This window comes from Rhododendron vialii, chromosome 9a, assembly GCF_030253575.1.
Source record: "Rhododendron vialii isolate Sample 1 chromosome 9a, ASM3025357v1".
In the NCBI taxonomy this organism is placed as follows: domain Eukaryota; kingdom Viridiplantae; phylum Streptophyta; class Magnoliopsida; order Ericales; family Ericaceae; genus Rhododendron; species Rhododendron vialii.
The window spans coordinates 34,189,937-34,205,552 of NC_080565.1; the positions used below are offsets into that span (position 1 = coordinate 34,189,937).

General features: G+C 38.5%; 3 protein-coding genes across 3 annotated transcripts in view; all 3 read right to left on the reverse strand.

Moving 5' to 3' along the window:
* Window positions 1-156: 156 nt before the first annotated feature.
* LOC131299825 (uncharacterized) lies at window positions 157-5,615 on the reverse strand. The gene is made up of 8 exons (XM_058325396.1): window positions 5,585-5,615; window positions 5,290-5,444; window positions 3,803-3,844; window positions 3,326-3,367; window positions 2,612-2,695; window positions 1,565-1,652; window positions 612-709; window positions 157-522 (listed from the first exon to the last, which is right to left on the reverse strand). Exons 1-8 carry the CDS (start codon window positions 5,613-5,615, stop codon window positions 502-504), a joined length of 561 nt encoding a protein of 186 aa, XP_058181379.1. The 3' UTR covers window positions 157-501.
* The window catches only part of LOC131300295 (uncharacterized), a 61,740-nt gene continuing 46,280 nt past the window's right edge, over window positions 157-15,616 (reverse strand). The window contains exon 9 of the transcript XR_009190910.1: window positions 157-396. The gene's annotated coding sequence lies outside the window, so the exon portion shown is untranslated. The remainder of the gene's footprint in view (window positions 397-15,616) is intronic.
* Window positions 9,346-15,616, reverse strand: part of LOC131300293 (L-type lectin-domain containing receptor kinase V.9-like) — a 43,784-nt gene continuing 37,513 nt past the window's right edge. The window contains exon 3 of the mRNA XM_058326055.1: window positions 9,346-11,558. Coding sequence (XP_058182038.1) covers window positions 9,623-11,558 — 1,936 coding nt within the window. The 3' untranslated portion in view covers window positions 9,346-9,622. The remainder of the gene's footprint in view (window positions 11,559-15,616) is intronic.

Genomic DNA, 15,616 nt, shown 5'->3' on the forward strand with positions numbered 1-15,616 from the left:
TTGGGTAAGAAACTCACTTAGGGATGAAAGAGAAGTCTCAAGTCTATAATGCCCAAAAACAGCTATCCATATGAAAGAGGAAAACAAGGTAAAGAAACCAAGAACAGAAAAGATCATGTCCAAATGGTAATCCATTACAACAGCAGCTTCATTTCATTTTTCTTTTATTCTGTACAACGAGAATTATTTTTTCCAGCCAAGAGAAGAACAGAACAAGAAAGAGACAGTCACAAGACCTAAATCGATGGGTGCACTTTTATTGATATACAAAAACACATAAGCTTGTTTGTATATCCTTCTCTTTCCCTACTACACTCGATAATTATTGAGAGAACAAGGGAGAAAAAAAACAGTGGTCATCTTCGGCAATAATTTGACTCCGAAAATAGAATGTAACCGTGCGGATGAGGTCAAGCTAGAACTACTGGCACATACAGACAATATCGTGATTGGTCATTCAATTCTTGATCCTCCAAATCTCTATTCTGCATTTGGCAATGCCTAGCCTGATCGCTTTGCAGACTATCCAAGTAGAAAATCTACTGTAAGCTAATGAGCAGATAAATGCAAAGAAAATTGCATTCAAATCAAGGAGACGTTAGCTAGCTTACAAGCATTTCATGGTCTCCCATATTCTCCTCAAGCAACTCTTGTAGCGGTTTATCAGCGCTGTTGGGAACAAGAGCTGCAAATACAGCAGGTTCTAATCCTGCATAGCACCGAGTAATGAGGCCAAAACCGTAAATGAATATCAAAGCCGAAAACCGAAAAGATTCTCAATGAAAAATCTGGTTTAGGATAAAGAGCAAATTATGCAAGTCTTTTCACAAGCAGTTGACAAATGCATCAACTATAAAGACTCGAAATGCCTCATATCTCACATAATGGAAACACAATTTGTTCCATGCAAATCTTGGATGTGTACACCTTGAGTCGAGACAAGATGCTTCGTCTATCTAATATGTAGCTTTAGTACCTTATAACAAGCTGATGGTTGTGGATATTTTAAGATAAATTGGGTTTCAATATTGTTTGTTTGTAATTTTCAGAATCTGTTCTCTAGGTTTATTTTCTGAAAACCAAATAAAACTTGTTGGCTTGACGGTTTCAGAAACTAGTTTTGTACGGGTCTTTTGGGAAAGTATGATATTTTCATAACCTTGAAAACCATACCACTAAGAAATGAATTAGATACCAGAAGTGTTTTTGTTATGAAAATGAGCATTCTAAACAGTATTTCCAGAAACATGATTCTGAAAGACAGCAACCAAACAAGGAATCAATGTCTAGGTTCTTTTATAACTTTACTTTGGCGGGTATACAACTTATTTAACCATACTTTTTGTCATGAGAAAGAAAAATTACAAGGACTTTGTTGGAAGTTTGAAATATGTCATAAATTTGGCCACACCATGATCTGAAATCTGAACAAGTCAAAAGGAGACCCTACTGCATGTTGATTATGCTAAGGTGTCTCAATTTAAACTAAAACCATGATCAGAAACAATTAACCCAAATCCTGACTGGTAAAATGGAGTACTACTAATAAGAAAATCCGGTGTACCAATTTCAGGAAAAGCGTCAACGAACATCATCATTTCTTCCCCCATAAGACCAGATAAGAAACATATTCGTGGCACCGAATTTGCAATCTGCAAAGCATGGAACACTGATTATATTTGAATCAATACTATGTGGATTCAGAACAATATCCATATTGATTAAATATGACGTGAATTCTATGGAATGATTTCGCAAGCTGTGACAGAGATGCTTGCCTGCACTAAGTGGAACAGAATAGGTAGTAGTTTACAGGAGTTTTTTTTCGAGCTATTAGGCCCTAAAACTCCGCACTTCCACAATGGGTACGTCTAGTCACCCAACTCACTCCTCCCATAATCAAAATGAAAAAGAAAAAGAAAAAGAAGAAGAAAAGCAAATAATGGAGGGAAAAAAGCTAAGACACATTCACAGTGTCACACATCATGTTGCCTCCATATTACCTTTGGTGTTTCATATGGTGAACGATGTGGACTGCTAGAAACAATAACAATTTTCAACTGAAACATATTAACATCTGTTGTATATTTCCTCACAATTACCACATGCAATGGAATGTTACCGTGCAAACTAGGTATGAATTAAACCGACTAAGGGATTAGGTAATATTGTGCGTATTGCTTGGGGGAAGCCATCTAAACGATATCTCGAATTCAAGGTCAAGGTTGATAGGACCCACTGAGCTCTGAGGTGCTTCGGAGAACAAATGTACAGGAGACCTCATCATGATTTTGAATGGGCGAGAGCCACGAGATTTACAACCGTACCATTGGATCTGAGCCCCTACTCTACTCTGTATATTGCACATTACAATTTGTGATTCAGGGTGAGCAGTTGGTGTAAGTCTGATGACTTCCACTCAGCCCTTCGCTGTTCAACTAACACTTTGCATCAACTGTACCAGTATGTGATTAAATATCAAAGGTAACAAATATGGAATTGGGAAATACCTAGAAATGCACTTCATTAATGCACACCACTCTGGGAAATCAAAAGGCAGAGTAGTTGATCATTAAAATAAAAAGGATGCCAAGCAGGATATAATCTTAACCTTCACAGTATCCAAATTGGGCTGCTTTGTATTAACTGCCTCCCACAGCGAGCGAGTAATCATGTCTTCAGTACAGAAGATAACCTGCAGTATAAATTCTGAAGTGTAAATCGTAATGACGGATATGCAATTTTCGTTCCACAAAGTATCACTGCATAGTAATTAGATGCAGAAAAAGTTGATTGGATTCATAATGATACTGCTGCAGTTCATTCATACGAGAGAATCTGGAATAAATAGGTAAACAACCAATATGACAAGGAAAACATGGTATCAGTTAGTCAAGAAATTACAGAGAAACACGCTTCTTGACTATACTCTACTAATGGAACTTCTCTTGGTAAAACATTTGTTTCTACTCTTTTCTCTCACTAGACACTAAACCTTTTCTCAGGGAAAACAAGAAGCATGTGAAAAAATCTCAGCTCAAGAAGAAAACATCAAAACAAAACAAAACAAAAAATCCTGAACAATGTTTAAGAATGGGGTTGTGGTAGTTAAAGCATCTTCAGGTTTGAGTTCTTCGCAGGGAAAAATTTTGTTCAAATTTAGAACAAGAACAAATATTTGGCAGCGCCCAGTAATTAAAAAATATATGTGTGTAATCTTGAAGCTATCCTTAATAACACAAAGGCTCCTTGTGTAGTTCTTTCCCTCATTTCATTTCCTTAGAAACACAGTACAGCAACAGAGAGATGCTATCTGGAAAGTTACCTCTAGGAATTCACCATCCATGCCTTTCAAAAGTTGCTGTATCTGCAACAAAGTACACACCTTATAATTAAGCTACGAAATAACCTTCTTTCCTGACAACAATTCCGTGATTTCTAGAGAGTTCAGCACCGTGTCTTTTCTAGGAAGCTTTTGATAAGGTCATTCAACTTGAAGAAGGTTAATACAAAGAGACCATCTTAGAAGTTACAATGGAGAGAGAGAGAGAGACCTAGTTACAAAATTCTTTCTTGAACTAGTCATTTTTTTATGAGGAATATCCAGGAATCAAGATGCATAATCTGATCATAAATCTGAAGTACCAATTTCAACAGAAGAAGATACACTTAATAAAGATGACTCAGAATAACATGGTGTCCACCCCTTCTGTTCTAACCTATCCACAACCTCATCAAAACAATCATTAACAACGACCACCACTTAAAAAGCTGTAAACAACAATAGAAGACTAAATTTTACCTTTGCTGCCTCCTCCACTTTAAAGCCCAACAACAATAAAGCCTGCAAAGCAAGATGTAAATCTCAACCTCATTTGATCAGGATATTGTTATATTTACAACATCTAACATACAAATTTTCCTCTGTTCAGGAGGAAGTTTTGAATCAACTCCAGGTACCCTATGAAGCATGGATACTCTATTTTGGCCTCCGTATCACGTATCGTATCCGGATACGGATACTGATACTCTTGGATACTCTCCAAATACGTATCCGATACGCTTTTTTTCAAGTATCATACATTTAGAATTATTTTTGGTATTCCAATACGTTTCGGATACTCACGGATACGCTCCGGATACGTATCCGATACATTTTGGATATGCTCGGATACGTTTTGGATACACACGAGGGTAAATATGTTATTACTTAAAACATATCGGTTAAAATTGCAAGTAGGACTATATTTTTGTTTTTTCCCCACCAATCGACACCAGAAACACACCGACGATATCCTCTCTCTCGACAACCTTGCAAGTCTCGTCTCTCATCTCTCATCTCTCGCGTGTTGTGTGTATGTAAATATATATAAAATTATATAGATACAGTTATATATAACTATACGTAGATATATCTCTCGGCATGTGAAATGGTGAACTTGTGTAATAGAAAACTTTAATCATTAATGAAATTTTTGGAATTAAAAATTATATAGAATATATTTTTTATTTACTTTTATCAACGTATCCCCCTACGTATTGTATCATTCTTTTTGAAAAAATCACGTATCCGCGTATCCTTATCCATATCCGTATCTTTATCCGTATCTGTGCTTCTTAGCAGGTACCAAGTCTGAATGCAGAAAAAGTTAAAAGAGAATCCTGAAAATGTCACGACTCACATCATCTTCAATATACAGGAGGTTATATTCTCCAATGTGACAAATAAAAAATGCATTATTATTTGAGCAAGTCCCATAGTCAAAATGGTTCCAAATCATAAAGCTCAGTCGAAAGCAGTGAACTTGCTCCACAGATCTATACTATGTTGCGAGGGGGTGCATATGCAAGTGTTGTATTCTTCTAATCTACATACCCCAGGATTCTGTAGCAAAGACCAGTTGTGAGGTTTCCATTTTAGTCATTCTATATAACACGAAGAAGTTAAGTATCGACGTAAAATAGCATGTAATAATGTATGTCGGTGGTACTTCACTCCTTTCAAAGTAGCAGACAAAAAAGGATGGCATATGAATATGAAGTCTGATTCCAGATAACTTGCGATGTTCACTTCGAATCATTTTTCTATTATGGCTAACAGTCATAGGGTACTGATAAAAGGTACAATGGCCAATCCAATTCCAACGTAAGGATTCCACCATCCAAACTACGCAATGTAGAAGTAAAACAGGAACTTAATGCATATCTTTGGACGAAGGTTAACATAAAATGTAACAAACGGACAGCAAACATCCAAAACAAATAGGCAAAGAACTAACCAAAACTTACTGGTGGACCATATTGAGGATCTTCAGCAGTCAAAGGGACAAATTTAGAATCTTCAATCAACTCGGTAGGAAGGCCTATAGACCCATGCAAACTTTTAGAATCAAAGAAACTAAAAGAAGGTATTGTTTTTAAAGAGAAAGAAACGTAAACATAAACTTCTTAGTACCATTGAATATCATTATTCCAAAAATTCCTCAGGCTAAGGATTGAAAAGAAAAATCTCTTCGATGACTTGAATTTCACGGATGCACTGAGTATATAAATATGAAGATCACTTCAATGAGTGGGATGATACCATAATGGTCACCACAGTACAGTGTCGGCATTCTTCTTACATTTGGAAGAGAATTCTGGAGTTACATCAGATCAATAGGAGCCCAAAGGGCTGGAATCGGACACTGAATTAGGCTATTTCCCATTGCAGAAAGGAGTACTCCCATAATTATGTATATAATCTCCCTATGGCAGCAGCTATACCTCACATAAGGAATGAAAGGATCTTCTCCAATAAAGCTAGAGACGCCATATCAGTTTTTCAAAGCTTGAAAAAAAGTGTCAAAAGGAAGAATTTTCTCCCGGCAGGTGGTTAACACTCGGAAAAACTGGCCAGTGGCCACGTGTTTATCTTGGAACATTTCTAGACGGGTGCTTATTAACAGTTAAAGGACTCGAGCTGCGTAGGGCCTTTTTTGCTCTGGCTGGGCTGGTGGCTTGTTTTTGTGTCGTATCTGTGTTGTGTCTTCCCTTGAGTCACATATGCGCAGGTGCATACGGGCAGAGCGAAAATTGAGAGCGGGAGCAGAGTGTCATACTAAAGGATTACATGACTGCGGTCTTTAACTTACCAAAAAAACAAGACTACCAATTACCCAATGGTACTACTGATATGAAGAGAATTGTATGATGCTATCCTCCCAAAATTCTAAACTAGTTAAATTAATTACTTTGCAAGCGCTATAGATATTGTTGACACGATTGTAATATTTGGGGTATAAAATTGATTTTGGGTAAAATAGTGGAATCGAATGGTAATTTTATAAATTTTGTTACGTTCTATCTAATACTAATTAGCTATAGTTTAGGGTACCACGTTATTTAGGGGGTAGTTATAAGAGTTGTACTTAGTCAGATATTCAAAAGGTTATTAGGGCTTTTGTTTGAGAGAACGTCTGAGATAATAAGCTTGAGAGAACTTCTGACTATTTTGGGAGAGTCGCAGCCGTCGAACTTCTTGGTTCGACGAGGTAATATTCTACTTCATCCGTTACTTTTTCTTTGATGGGTACTGTTCACAGATTGATCAAACCCTGGTGTTGGAGACTAAGTTTAATTATGGGTTTTATTTTGTGGAGAGAGAGAGAGAGAACATCTTTATGCGGTGGTGATTTGTGCGAGGTGTGTGGTGCGTGGCTGTGAAGGGCATATTGAGGTGGTGATTTGTGTCATTCTCTTGCTGGTGGTAGAAACAAAGTTTAGTTTTATATTGGGGTTGTTTGTTTTGGGTGTTTCAGATGAAGACAGGTGGTGTACTCATGATATTGTTCTTGAAAACAAAGAAATCTTTGGAGTTTCCGTGGGTGGATTTTGGTTGCTGCTGTGAGTACAGTAAATTAGAGCTTTGGGTTGGTAGTTGTCCAGTGAGTTTTGTAGTTAGTCTAGGTTAGTAAAATATTCTTTTAGGTGGTCTTTCTTTGCTATTGATATATTGACCCAATTAGTGATAATTATATTTCTATATGATTGCTTGTTCAAGATAGCCTCATTTCGCGTAAATTGTTCGGGTACATTACGTTTGGACCCAGGTGAGTAGTTAAGTATGTTACGTATTTTCGAAAGATTCCTATGTCTCTTAAAAGTATTTCCTTTAGAAATTTATATGAATGTTATTCGGAGACTCAAAACTGTTTATAAGTTGTTCTATAAATTGGCATGTGATAAATTTTCTGAGATCAATTGTTAATATTCTTTTTGGTGAGAACTTGGTGGATATTAATGGGAACATTTATTTCGGAAGTCCAGGGAACTTATTCTTTCTCGTGTTGGTGACCTTGGCCATTGGGGAAAAGACCGTGTTAGGCCAGTGACTCTAATGCTCAAAGGTTTTCTTTCGCCGGATCGTCTTAGGGAAAAGTACCACAGGCTGCCAACCCTGGTGACTCTAAGTTCGATATTGGATTCAATTTTGATGAAATTTATTTTGGCCATGGTACTGTTTGATTGTAGTTTCCCATTGTTGATAGAGTTAATGTTGTGATCACCACCAATAATATTTATTTGGTTAAATGCTTCATTGATTTATTTATTATTCTATGGACACCTTTATGCCAAATTATGATTTAATGGTAAATTATTTTAATCCCCGCTTTCAACTTTATTTATTATACATACTTGCTATTCACTGAGCTCGTCAGCTGACGGATTTATTCCAACTTCTCTTTCAAGCAAGTTGGGGAGTTAGGCAAAGACTCTTGCGACATCTCGGGGATTTTCTTTTGTTGACCTCCCTAGGGTGTCTCATCATATTTTTATTTTATTAATCGCTTCCGCATTTGAAACAATTAGTCAGATTACAAATTCTTTTAATTATTGTTGGATCACTAGATATTATTTGGTTCATGGGATGGTTGTGCCCCATGTTTATGATTGGGACATATTTGACTTTGGATTTGATTAATAACAAAAAGAGATCATTTGATTTTCAATTACTTAAATTTATTTAGGCTGCGTGTCTCATGGATTAGCCTCATGGTTTACGGCCGGTCACTTCTCATTTTTGGGGTGTGACAAATTCCGTATCGTACCGGCCGGTACGTACCAGAATTGTCCAAATCTAGTACTCTACAACTCTAATTCCGTCCTGGCTCAAATACTGGCCAGTACCGACCAATACCGGACTACTTTTAAATTTATTGTTTTATTCAAGTATTGTACAATACCGATCGGTACCGGTCAATACCAAAAAATAGTACCCGGTATCTCACCAATACTGGTACAGTAAATAAATCGGTACTTTAACCGGTACAGTATTCAGAACCTTGGTTGAAAGCACACCTCAGTATACTCTACCAAAATCTTCTCACCCAAGAAGTCCTTTGTCTTTGAAACCCTTCGGGAACCTCATTTTTAGCTTTTCATTTTTAACTTTTTAGCTTTTTGACTTTTTAAATTGTTGTTAGAATGTGTTTTGAATCTTGTATTTGTGAGAAATGTGCATAATGCAATTTCAAACAAGAGTAGTATTTGAGAGATGATGAGAATGAATTATGGGTTGATTTTTTATCACATTGCCCTTGATTGTTTACTATGGTATTATAATCTGTGTTAATAGTTTTTTAGTATCAATTTTGTTAAACTTGTTCAACACCTGAGCTTAAATGTACAAATTACTATTACAAGGGAAAAAAACATACTCATTACCATTACAATGTTACGAACGTCCAAATTACACAAATTATGAACTTATTAAAAAATTAAACAAAATACAAAATACAAATAGCACTTAAATGGGAGGTTTTTTGGGTATTATCAGGGTTCTTCAAAGGTGTTTTGGGCTTAAGAGAAAAGAAGTGCGGGTAGTGGAAACAGGCAGTGTATGTAGCACTCCTGAATGTGGAAAGTTGAGAAATGAAAAGGTACCTTTCCCCTCTTTTTGACTTCTGTTTTAGAAAGTGGAAAACATAAAACGCGTTTTGCAAAAATCCATTTTTCTCTCAAACAACCAAACACTCAAAATGGGATGGTAGGGTCCTTCAAGGATGTTTTGGGCTTGAGAAAATGGGTGCAAAATGTGAAAAGTTGAGAGAGTATTTGACTTTGTTTGCTTCTTAGGAGTAGTTAAAAAGTACTATTGCATTAAGTTTTCCAACATAATAGTACAAGATGGTGAATCTCGATACCCATTGTCCATATGCCATTATCCCAATTTATTTTTTTGCTAAAAAACCAGCTGAAAATTAAACATCACGCACGGCGCCATTGCACAAAAGTACAAAACACATAGTAGGTGTTAAAATAGAGATTGAAAACTTAAATTGCATTGAATGAGATCAGAACATCTTAGCAATGGAGTTTATTATACATTTGCTAGTACCTAAAACAGATTCAAGGTCGCGACACCCAATTCCTTGGCGCATCACTCAATGTATCCGATATATGTTACACATGACTGCATCCATTACATTGGCCAATACAGCGTTTCAGAACCCTATTACAGACACGTAGGATTTGAATAGAGGCTAAGATTACAAGGCAAAATAATTAGTAGAAGATATATATAGAAACTTAAAACAAAGCTTCTGTTGAAAAAGCTAGCAGTCATAGATGAACAAGTAATTCAACGGCCTGTAGAGGTGAATGGCTCTGAGATCGTCAATGAAGGAATAGAAGTCGGTAGCACATCCTGCTCATTTGAGGCTTCACTGAAATCGCGGGACTTGATAATATCGCCCAAGTTATCAGGTAGTTGAGCTCTACCTTCCAAGTATTGCACGACGGTAGTCATACTTGGCCTTGCTGCAGCGATGGCGTGTGAGCAGAGCAACCCAAGCTTCAACACTAACTCAGCTTCTTCAACCACGTATTCAGTACCTAGTTGTCTATCAATTGCCTCAAGAATGTTGCCCCTTTCCAAGCACTCGAATACCCAATCTACCAAAATGACTTCCTCTGGAGAGGCTCGTCGGTCAACTGGCCTTCTACCACAAACCGCCTCTAGCATAAATGCCCCAAATGCAAACAAGTCAGTGCTTGTACTTGCTTTTCCGTTACGTGCCAACTCAGGTGCAATATAACCGAGGGTTCCGGCTACATGAGAGGTTTGGAGATCAGTTCCGTGATCACATAACTTGGCAAGCCCAAAATCCCCTAATCTTCCATTGAATTCGTTGTCTACCAATACATTGCTGGCTTTGATGTCTCTGTGAATGATAACCTGTACCCATTGTTGGTGCAAATAGAAGAGGCCTGACGCTACGTCTTTGATGATCTTAAACCTTTGCATCCAATTTAGGGTCCCCTTGAGCTGGCCGTAAAGAAACCTGTCAAGACTTCCGTTCGGCATGTAATCGTAAACCAGAAGGAGTTCTTGCTTATGCCGGCAGTAGCCAAGAAGGCGGACTAGGTTTGGGTGCCGTAGGCGGCCTATGGTAGCGATTTCTGCCACAAATTCCCTCAATCCTTGCCTTGAATCATGAGCAACCCTTTTAACTGCAACCTGTATATTTGACGTTGGAAGCACACCTCGGTATACTCTACCAAAACCTCCTTGCCCAAGGAGTTCTCTGTCTTTGAAACCCTTTGTAGCAATAAATAGATCCTTGTAACCAAATCTGTGAGGGCCATACTGGACCTCCCAATCCTCGAGGACTTCCATGAATTTCTTCATCCTTGTCATGAAAAAAGAACCCAAGATCAGGATTAGGAGTAGAAGAAATGCTATTGGTGGCAATATAATTGCCAAAATCCTCTTGATTTGTTTATCATCTTTCACTAGTCGACTTTGGGGGAGCTTCGGAAGGCGAGACGTATTGATTTGTTGGGCTTGACCATTCATCTTGAAACTCCAACCTAGTATGTATTGATCCGATTGAAGTAAGCCTGTGGAGGATGAAAACCCCACGTACATATACTCTAGCAGGAATGGTGAAAGATCCTTTGTCAAGGATAAGAGTGGGAGTGCAGGCTTGGGTATGTGAATAGGTGACATGGTAACATTAAGTTGTCTGTTGATGCCATCATATTCCACCCAAACCTGCATTGGGTCACCACTTATGAGATTTAGTTCCCTGAAAGAACCATTTTGATCTGCAAAGTAGCCTGCAGGAGCAGATTTGATTGAACGCAAGCTGTTAATGTCGACGCCCACATGGTTGTCGTTTATGTCATTGAACTCAAAGTCCTGGACAGTGTCGAGCTCAACTGCAACTATATGATTTGACCTATTCCCGTCGTTGCTGGAGTTGAAGAGCCCTAGATATTGGGTGGGAAGGGCTCCGGGAATCTCTTTGTTTGGTGACATAACAAAAGCTATTCCGTGGCCACCGAGTGTCGGGTACCCGGGCACAATTGCAAAGATGAAAGTAGTAGAAAAGGAAATAACACTAGCGTTTGAGGAGTTTTTGAATTGGATGGGAAAATTGTAGAAAGCATGGCCCATCGATCGCGTAGCAGAATTGGTTAGAGTGAAGAGGCCATTTGAACTGAGCTCGGCACGTCCATCCAGCTTCAGATATCCATTGAAAGTGAAATCGTCTGGAATATTGTTGCTAGAAGGAGCAAATTTCAGGAGGAGAAGTAGCAAAATGGCGATGCAACAATTCATGGCTACTTCGTCGTCTTCTTGTTCTTTCCAATGCAGCAGCGGTAACAGATATATAGTATTTAATAAGTGCGATCTGTAGTAGCAGTCAACTATGGACAGCAGTCAACGTGCTATATCAGTTCCGAAAAGCAAAAATGTTTTTGGTCACCCTCCTAATGAGGGAGCGGAAGCTTGTACGAAATAACTGAGGAATGGGAATTACTTCCTCCGTTCCTAAATGTTTGGCACTTTCATGTTTTTTATTGTTTCATATTATTTGTTCATTTTGAAAAGTCAAAAGCAAAATATGGTAAATTTCTTATGTTACCCTTTTCTTTTGGGCACCAAATTTCAAATTCAAATTCAAATTTTCAAGTACTATTCAAAGTACACTAGAAGGGTAAGATTGGACACTTGATTTTTACACAATATAATAATATTTGTTCCTTAAAAGTTAGAACTCCCAAAAGTGCCAAACATTTAGGGACGGAGGGAGTATGATTTACAATGTGACCACCCACGGGCTCTAAGGCAGGGACGGAGCTATGTTGGGCCCCCCGGGTTCCGGTCCCAGTTTCTTGAGTGTCTGAGTTTTAAAATTTTTATTTTGTATATACCTAAAGTTGAATATTATTAATAATTCTCCGTATATAGCTACTTATAATCTCAATAATTTTGGTTTGATTTGATAAAAAATTAGTTATTTTATATTCTCTTTTCTCAATTTCTTTCATAAATAAAAAAATGAGCACGTGATGATTGATGTAGCCTAAAGAATCATTTTAATATTCAAATGTAATGAATTAAAAAGCAAAAACCTTACGATAGAATTAGTATATGTTCTGATAAAAAATATACTCCTTCCGTCCCAAATTGGATGACAATTTTTTATATTTGTGTGTGGGCACACACCCAAAAATTTCGTATGAAATCGGGTGTGCCCTTCTTGGAAAAAGAGCAGCGAAACGCTTCGATTTAGAGTTGTCACTTGGATTTTTGTGGTAAGCCACCTAAGGAACCGAACTTGAAACGCTAGCTATGTTGTTTGATTTTGAAAAGGCGTAAACCGGTCTGTCGTCACCTTTGATATATGAGGTTTGGGAGCCAGGTTACGAGAGGGAAAGAGTTTTAAGGCACCCCTCTCGTCCAATCCAGAAATCAGTCTCTATTCAGGCATTTGTAAAACATTTTAATCTCTCTCTTTAATTGATTTTTAGCCAGTTAGGGTAGGGAAACAGTTAAAGGGGATTAAAACTATAACATGTTGGCAGAATGTGATAAAATGACATACTCGCGTTATTGAAACAATTAGTATATGATGAAAACAGACTGATGTGAGAGTTTTAAAGAGACTGGAAGACATTGTCTTAGAATGAAATACGCAAGAAAGAATCAGTATACACTGATCAAGTCACTGCATGCTGACACTACCTGCGTACGCCACACCAACACAAGCATACGCCAATAAGTTTAAAGTCACAACTCTTATTTTCAACCCTCTGGGCTCTGGAAATGACCAGTGTACACCCAGAACAAACCAAACAGTATTATATACATGTAATATACAATTTATAAGTAGTTGTATGGGCTCAGAGGCCGCCAAAAGAATAAAACACCCTATAAACAGTGTGGAGGTAAAAATAGAGGCCAATGCCTAGTTACCATGCAATGGCCAGCCACTGCCCTCAGTATCACTTGCGTGCGCAGGTAAACCACTGCAGCATGCAGGTTATACCCTTTTGGTCAGTTCCTGGCTTTGCACCTTCTGGATTCAGAGACACGTTCAGAAAGACCCCAGAGGTATTTCATTGCAGCAGATATGAGTATTGAAATACAGCTAACAGTTTTAACATGAAAAAGGAGTAAATTAGTTACTAAGCATACTCACAATGATGAATAGACAGTAAACAAAGCATAAAACAGGGATTTTGACCCCACACTGAAAGGTGTACACCTTGGTTTTAGGTTTGAAAGATGATTTAGCTTTGAACTTGTGGGTTGTTTGATAGAAGGTGTGTATGTAGAATGAGTATGGATGTTGTGTTGCTTGCTTTCAAGAGAAGGACAAACAATGGCTTGAAAGGATGAAAACCAACTTGATTACTGATAAGTAGGAAATAACCTCCCAAGGTCAGCCCAAACCAGGAAGCCTAGCACAACATGACGGGCCATGTAGGGGACCTAGTGACATGGAGCTTAGCTTGAAGAACTGAGCTTAATGGACCAGCCTAAGGGCCAAAGGTCATCCCAAGGTCAGCCCAAACCAAAGAGCTCGTGAGCACAGCCTTAAGGGCTCGAGCTAGAGTCCCAAGAACATGGAATATAGCCTATAAAAACTAGCCTCTATTAACCAGTCCAAGGACGAAGGCAAGCTCACGAGCACAGCTCATAGAAGAATACAGAGCTCAGCTCACCAGGTGAACTCGGTAAATATGACAAACCTATAGCCAGAGACTTATAAAACACTCCACGGCAAAAGTTCATACAGTCTATGAGACTCATAGAACAGGCAGGACTTTATCTCATCCGAAGAGATTAGGCCACGAGCCTTAGAGGATAAACATAGAGATTCATCCACCATAAGGACTCTTGATCTGGATAATAATCGCAGAGTCCAAAGGTGAAGGGACTCCTCAAACCTAATAAGAATCAGGGGATTCCTAAGGTCAGGAGGAGGGACTCCTCAAACCTGATAAGGATCAGGGGAGTCCTAAGGTGAGGAAGACACTCCATCACCAACCTATTTCCGTCATGTACGGATAAGCCCAAGAGGTCCCAGCACCGTAAGGACTCTTAACCTGATAAGCAGGTACAAGAGTCCAAAAGTGAAGGGACTCCTCAAACCTGATAAGAATCAGAGGATTCCTAAGGTAAGGAGGACACTCCAACACCTATCTATACCCGCCACGAGCGGATGAGACTTAAGAGTCCCGGTCCCAAGGGATTTCTCCCAAAATGCCTATATAAAGATCACATCTCCACCTCACAAAGGTACGCAATGCAAAAATTATAGAACTCATGCTCAGTCCATACTCTCTTCTAAAGCAGATCGACTGACTTAGGCATCGGAGGGGTGATGGCGACAGCCACGCCGGTGCCCATAGCTTTTCTGTTTTGTATTGCAGGTTGTTAATCGAGCATGCACGAAGCCGTTTCATCCGCTGAAGGACTAGATGGACAGTTGAGGTACCCCTCTTCCGAAGGTGACCAAAAACCACTTCATCAATTACCTTAAAACTTAGTGAACCAACTTGGTAATCTTGTTACTTGGTGAACCAACCCTTTGCTAGGATAACCAAAAGGGGTATATATAGGGAGAGAGGGAGAAATAGGAGTTTATACCAGTCAAGGGACTGATAGCTTTGCCTCATTGGATGAGAGGGACAAAATAATGGGATGGGTGTAAGAGATGTCCCCTGGCGAAAACTGCTTTTTAGACGGATTGGAAGGTTCTCATGTGCTGTAAACCCCTAATCATGGTTTCTGCATACTGAATAAAGCAAGTTTGACTAGCGTACGCAGGTAGTTGACCTGCGTACTCAGGTCCAAACTGCCCTGATCGATGACTAAAATGTGGCAAATGGATCGGCGCACGCTGGTTTTGGACCGGCGTATTCAGGTAGGATTTTGATTGAGAATTGGCTTAGGTTAGGTTAGGTTCAAAAAGGTGTAAAAAGGGGTTTAACCGCTCAAAACTCAATTACACTAACATTCTCGGGATGTTCTTGATCTATTTCATCATCGAAGAATCAAATACCGTAAATAAACTATTATGAGAAGCCCAAAATAGGGTGTCTACATTGTGTCAATATCAATTCCTTATATTTTTCAAAATAAATCTTAAAAAATATACAATATGGATCTTGTTCTCGATTAGTTCTATTATAGAAGGTTTTCAAATTCATGAAAAACATTATAGATTGAAAGATATAAGTAATGAAAAATGACACAAATTTTAAAAATTGTCATCCATTTTGGGACGGAGGGAGTATGTCATACTAAGCCGCCCCTGAATTAAAATCCTGGCTC

What these genes read in the sequence shown, in the direction of transcription:
- LOC131299825 (XM_058325396.1), bottom strand. Translation starts at nt 5,615, where the DNA reads ATGCCGACACTGTACTGTGGTGACCATTATG. An exon ending in TGGATGGTGAATTCCTAGAG is followed by an intron (nt 2,696 to 3,325) that starts GTAACTTTCCAG and finishes TTTATACTGCAG; the next exon opens with GTTATCTTCTGTACTGAAGA. An exon ending in TGGGAGACCATGAAATGCTT is followed by an intron (nt 523 to 611) that starts GTAAGCTAGCTA and finishes CTACTTGGATAG; the next exon opens with TCTGCAAAGCGATCAGGCTA.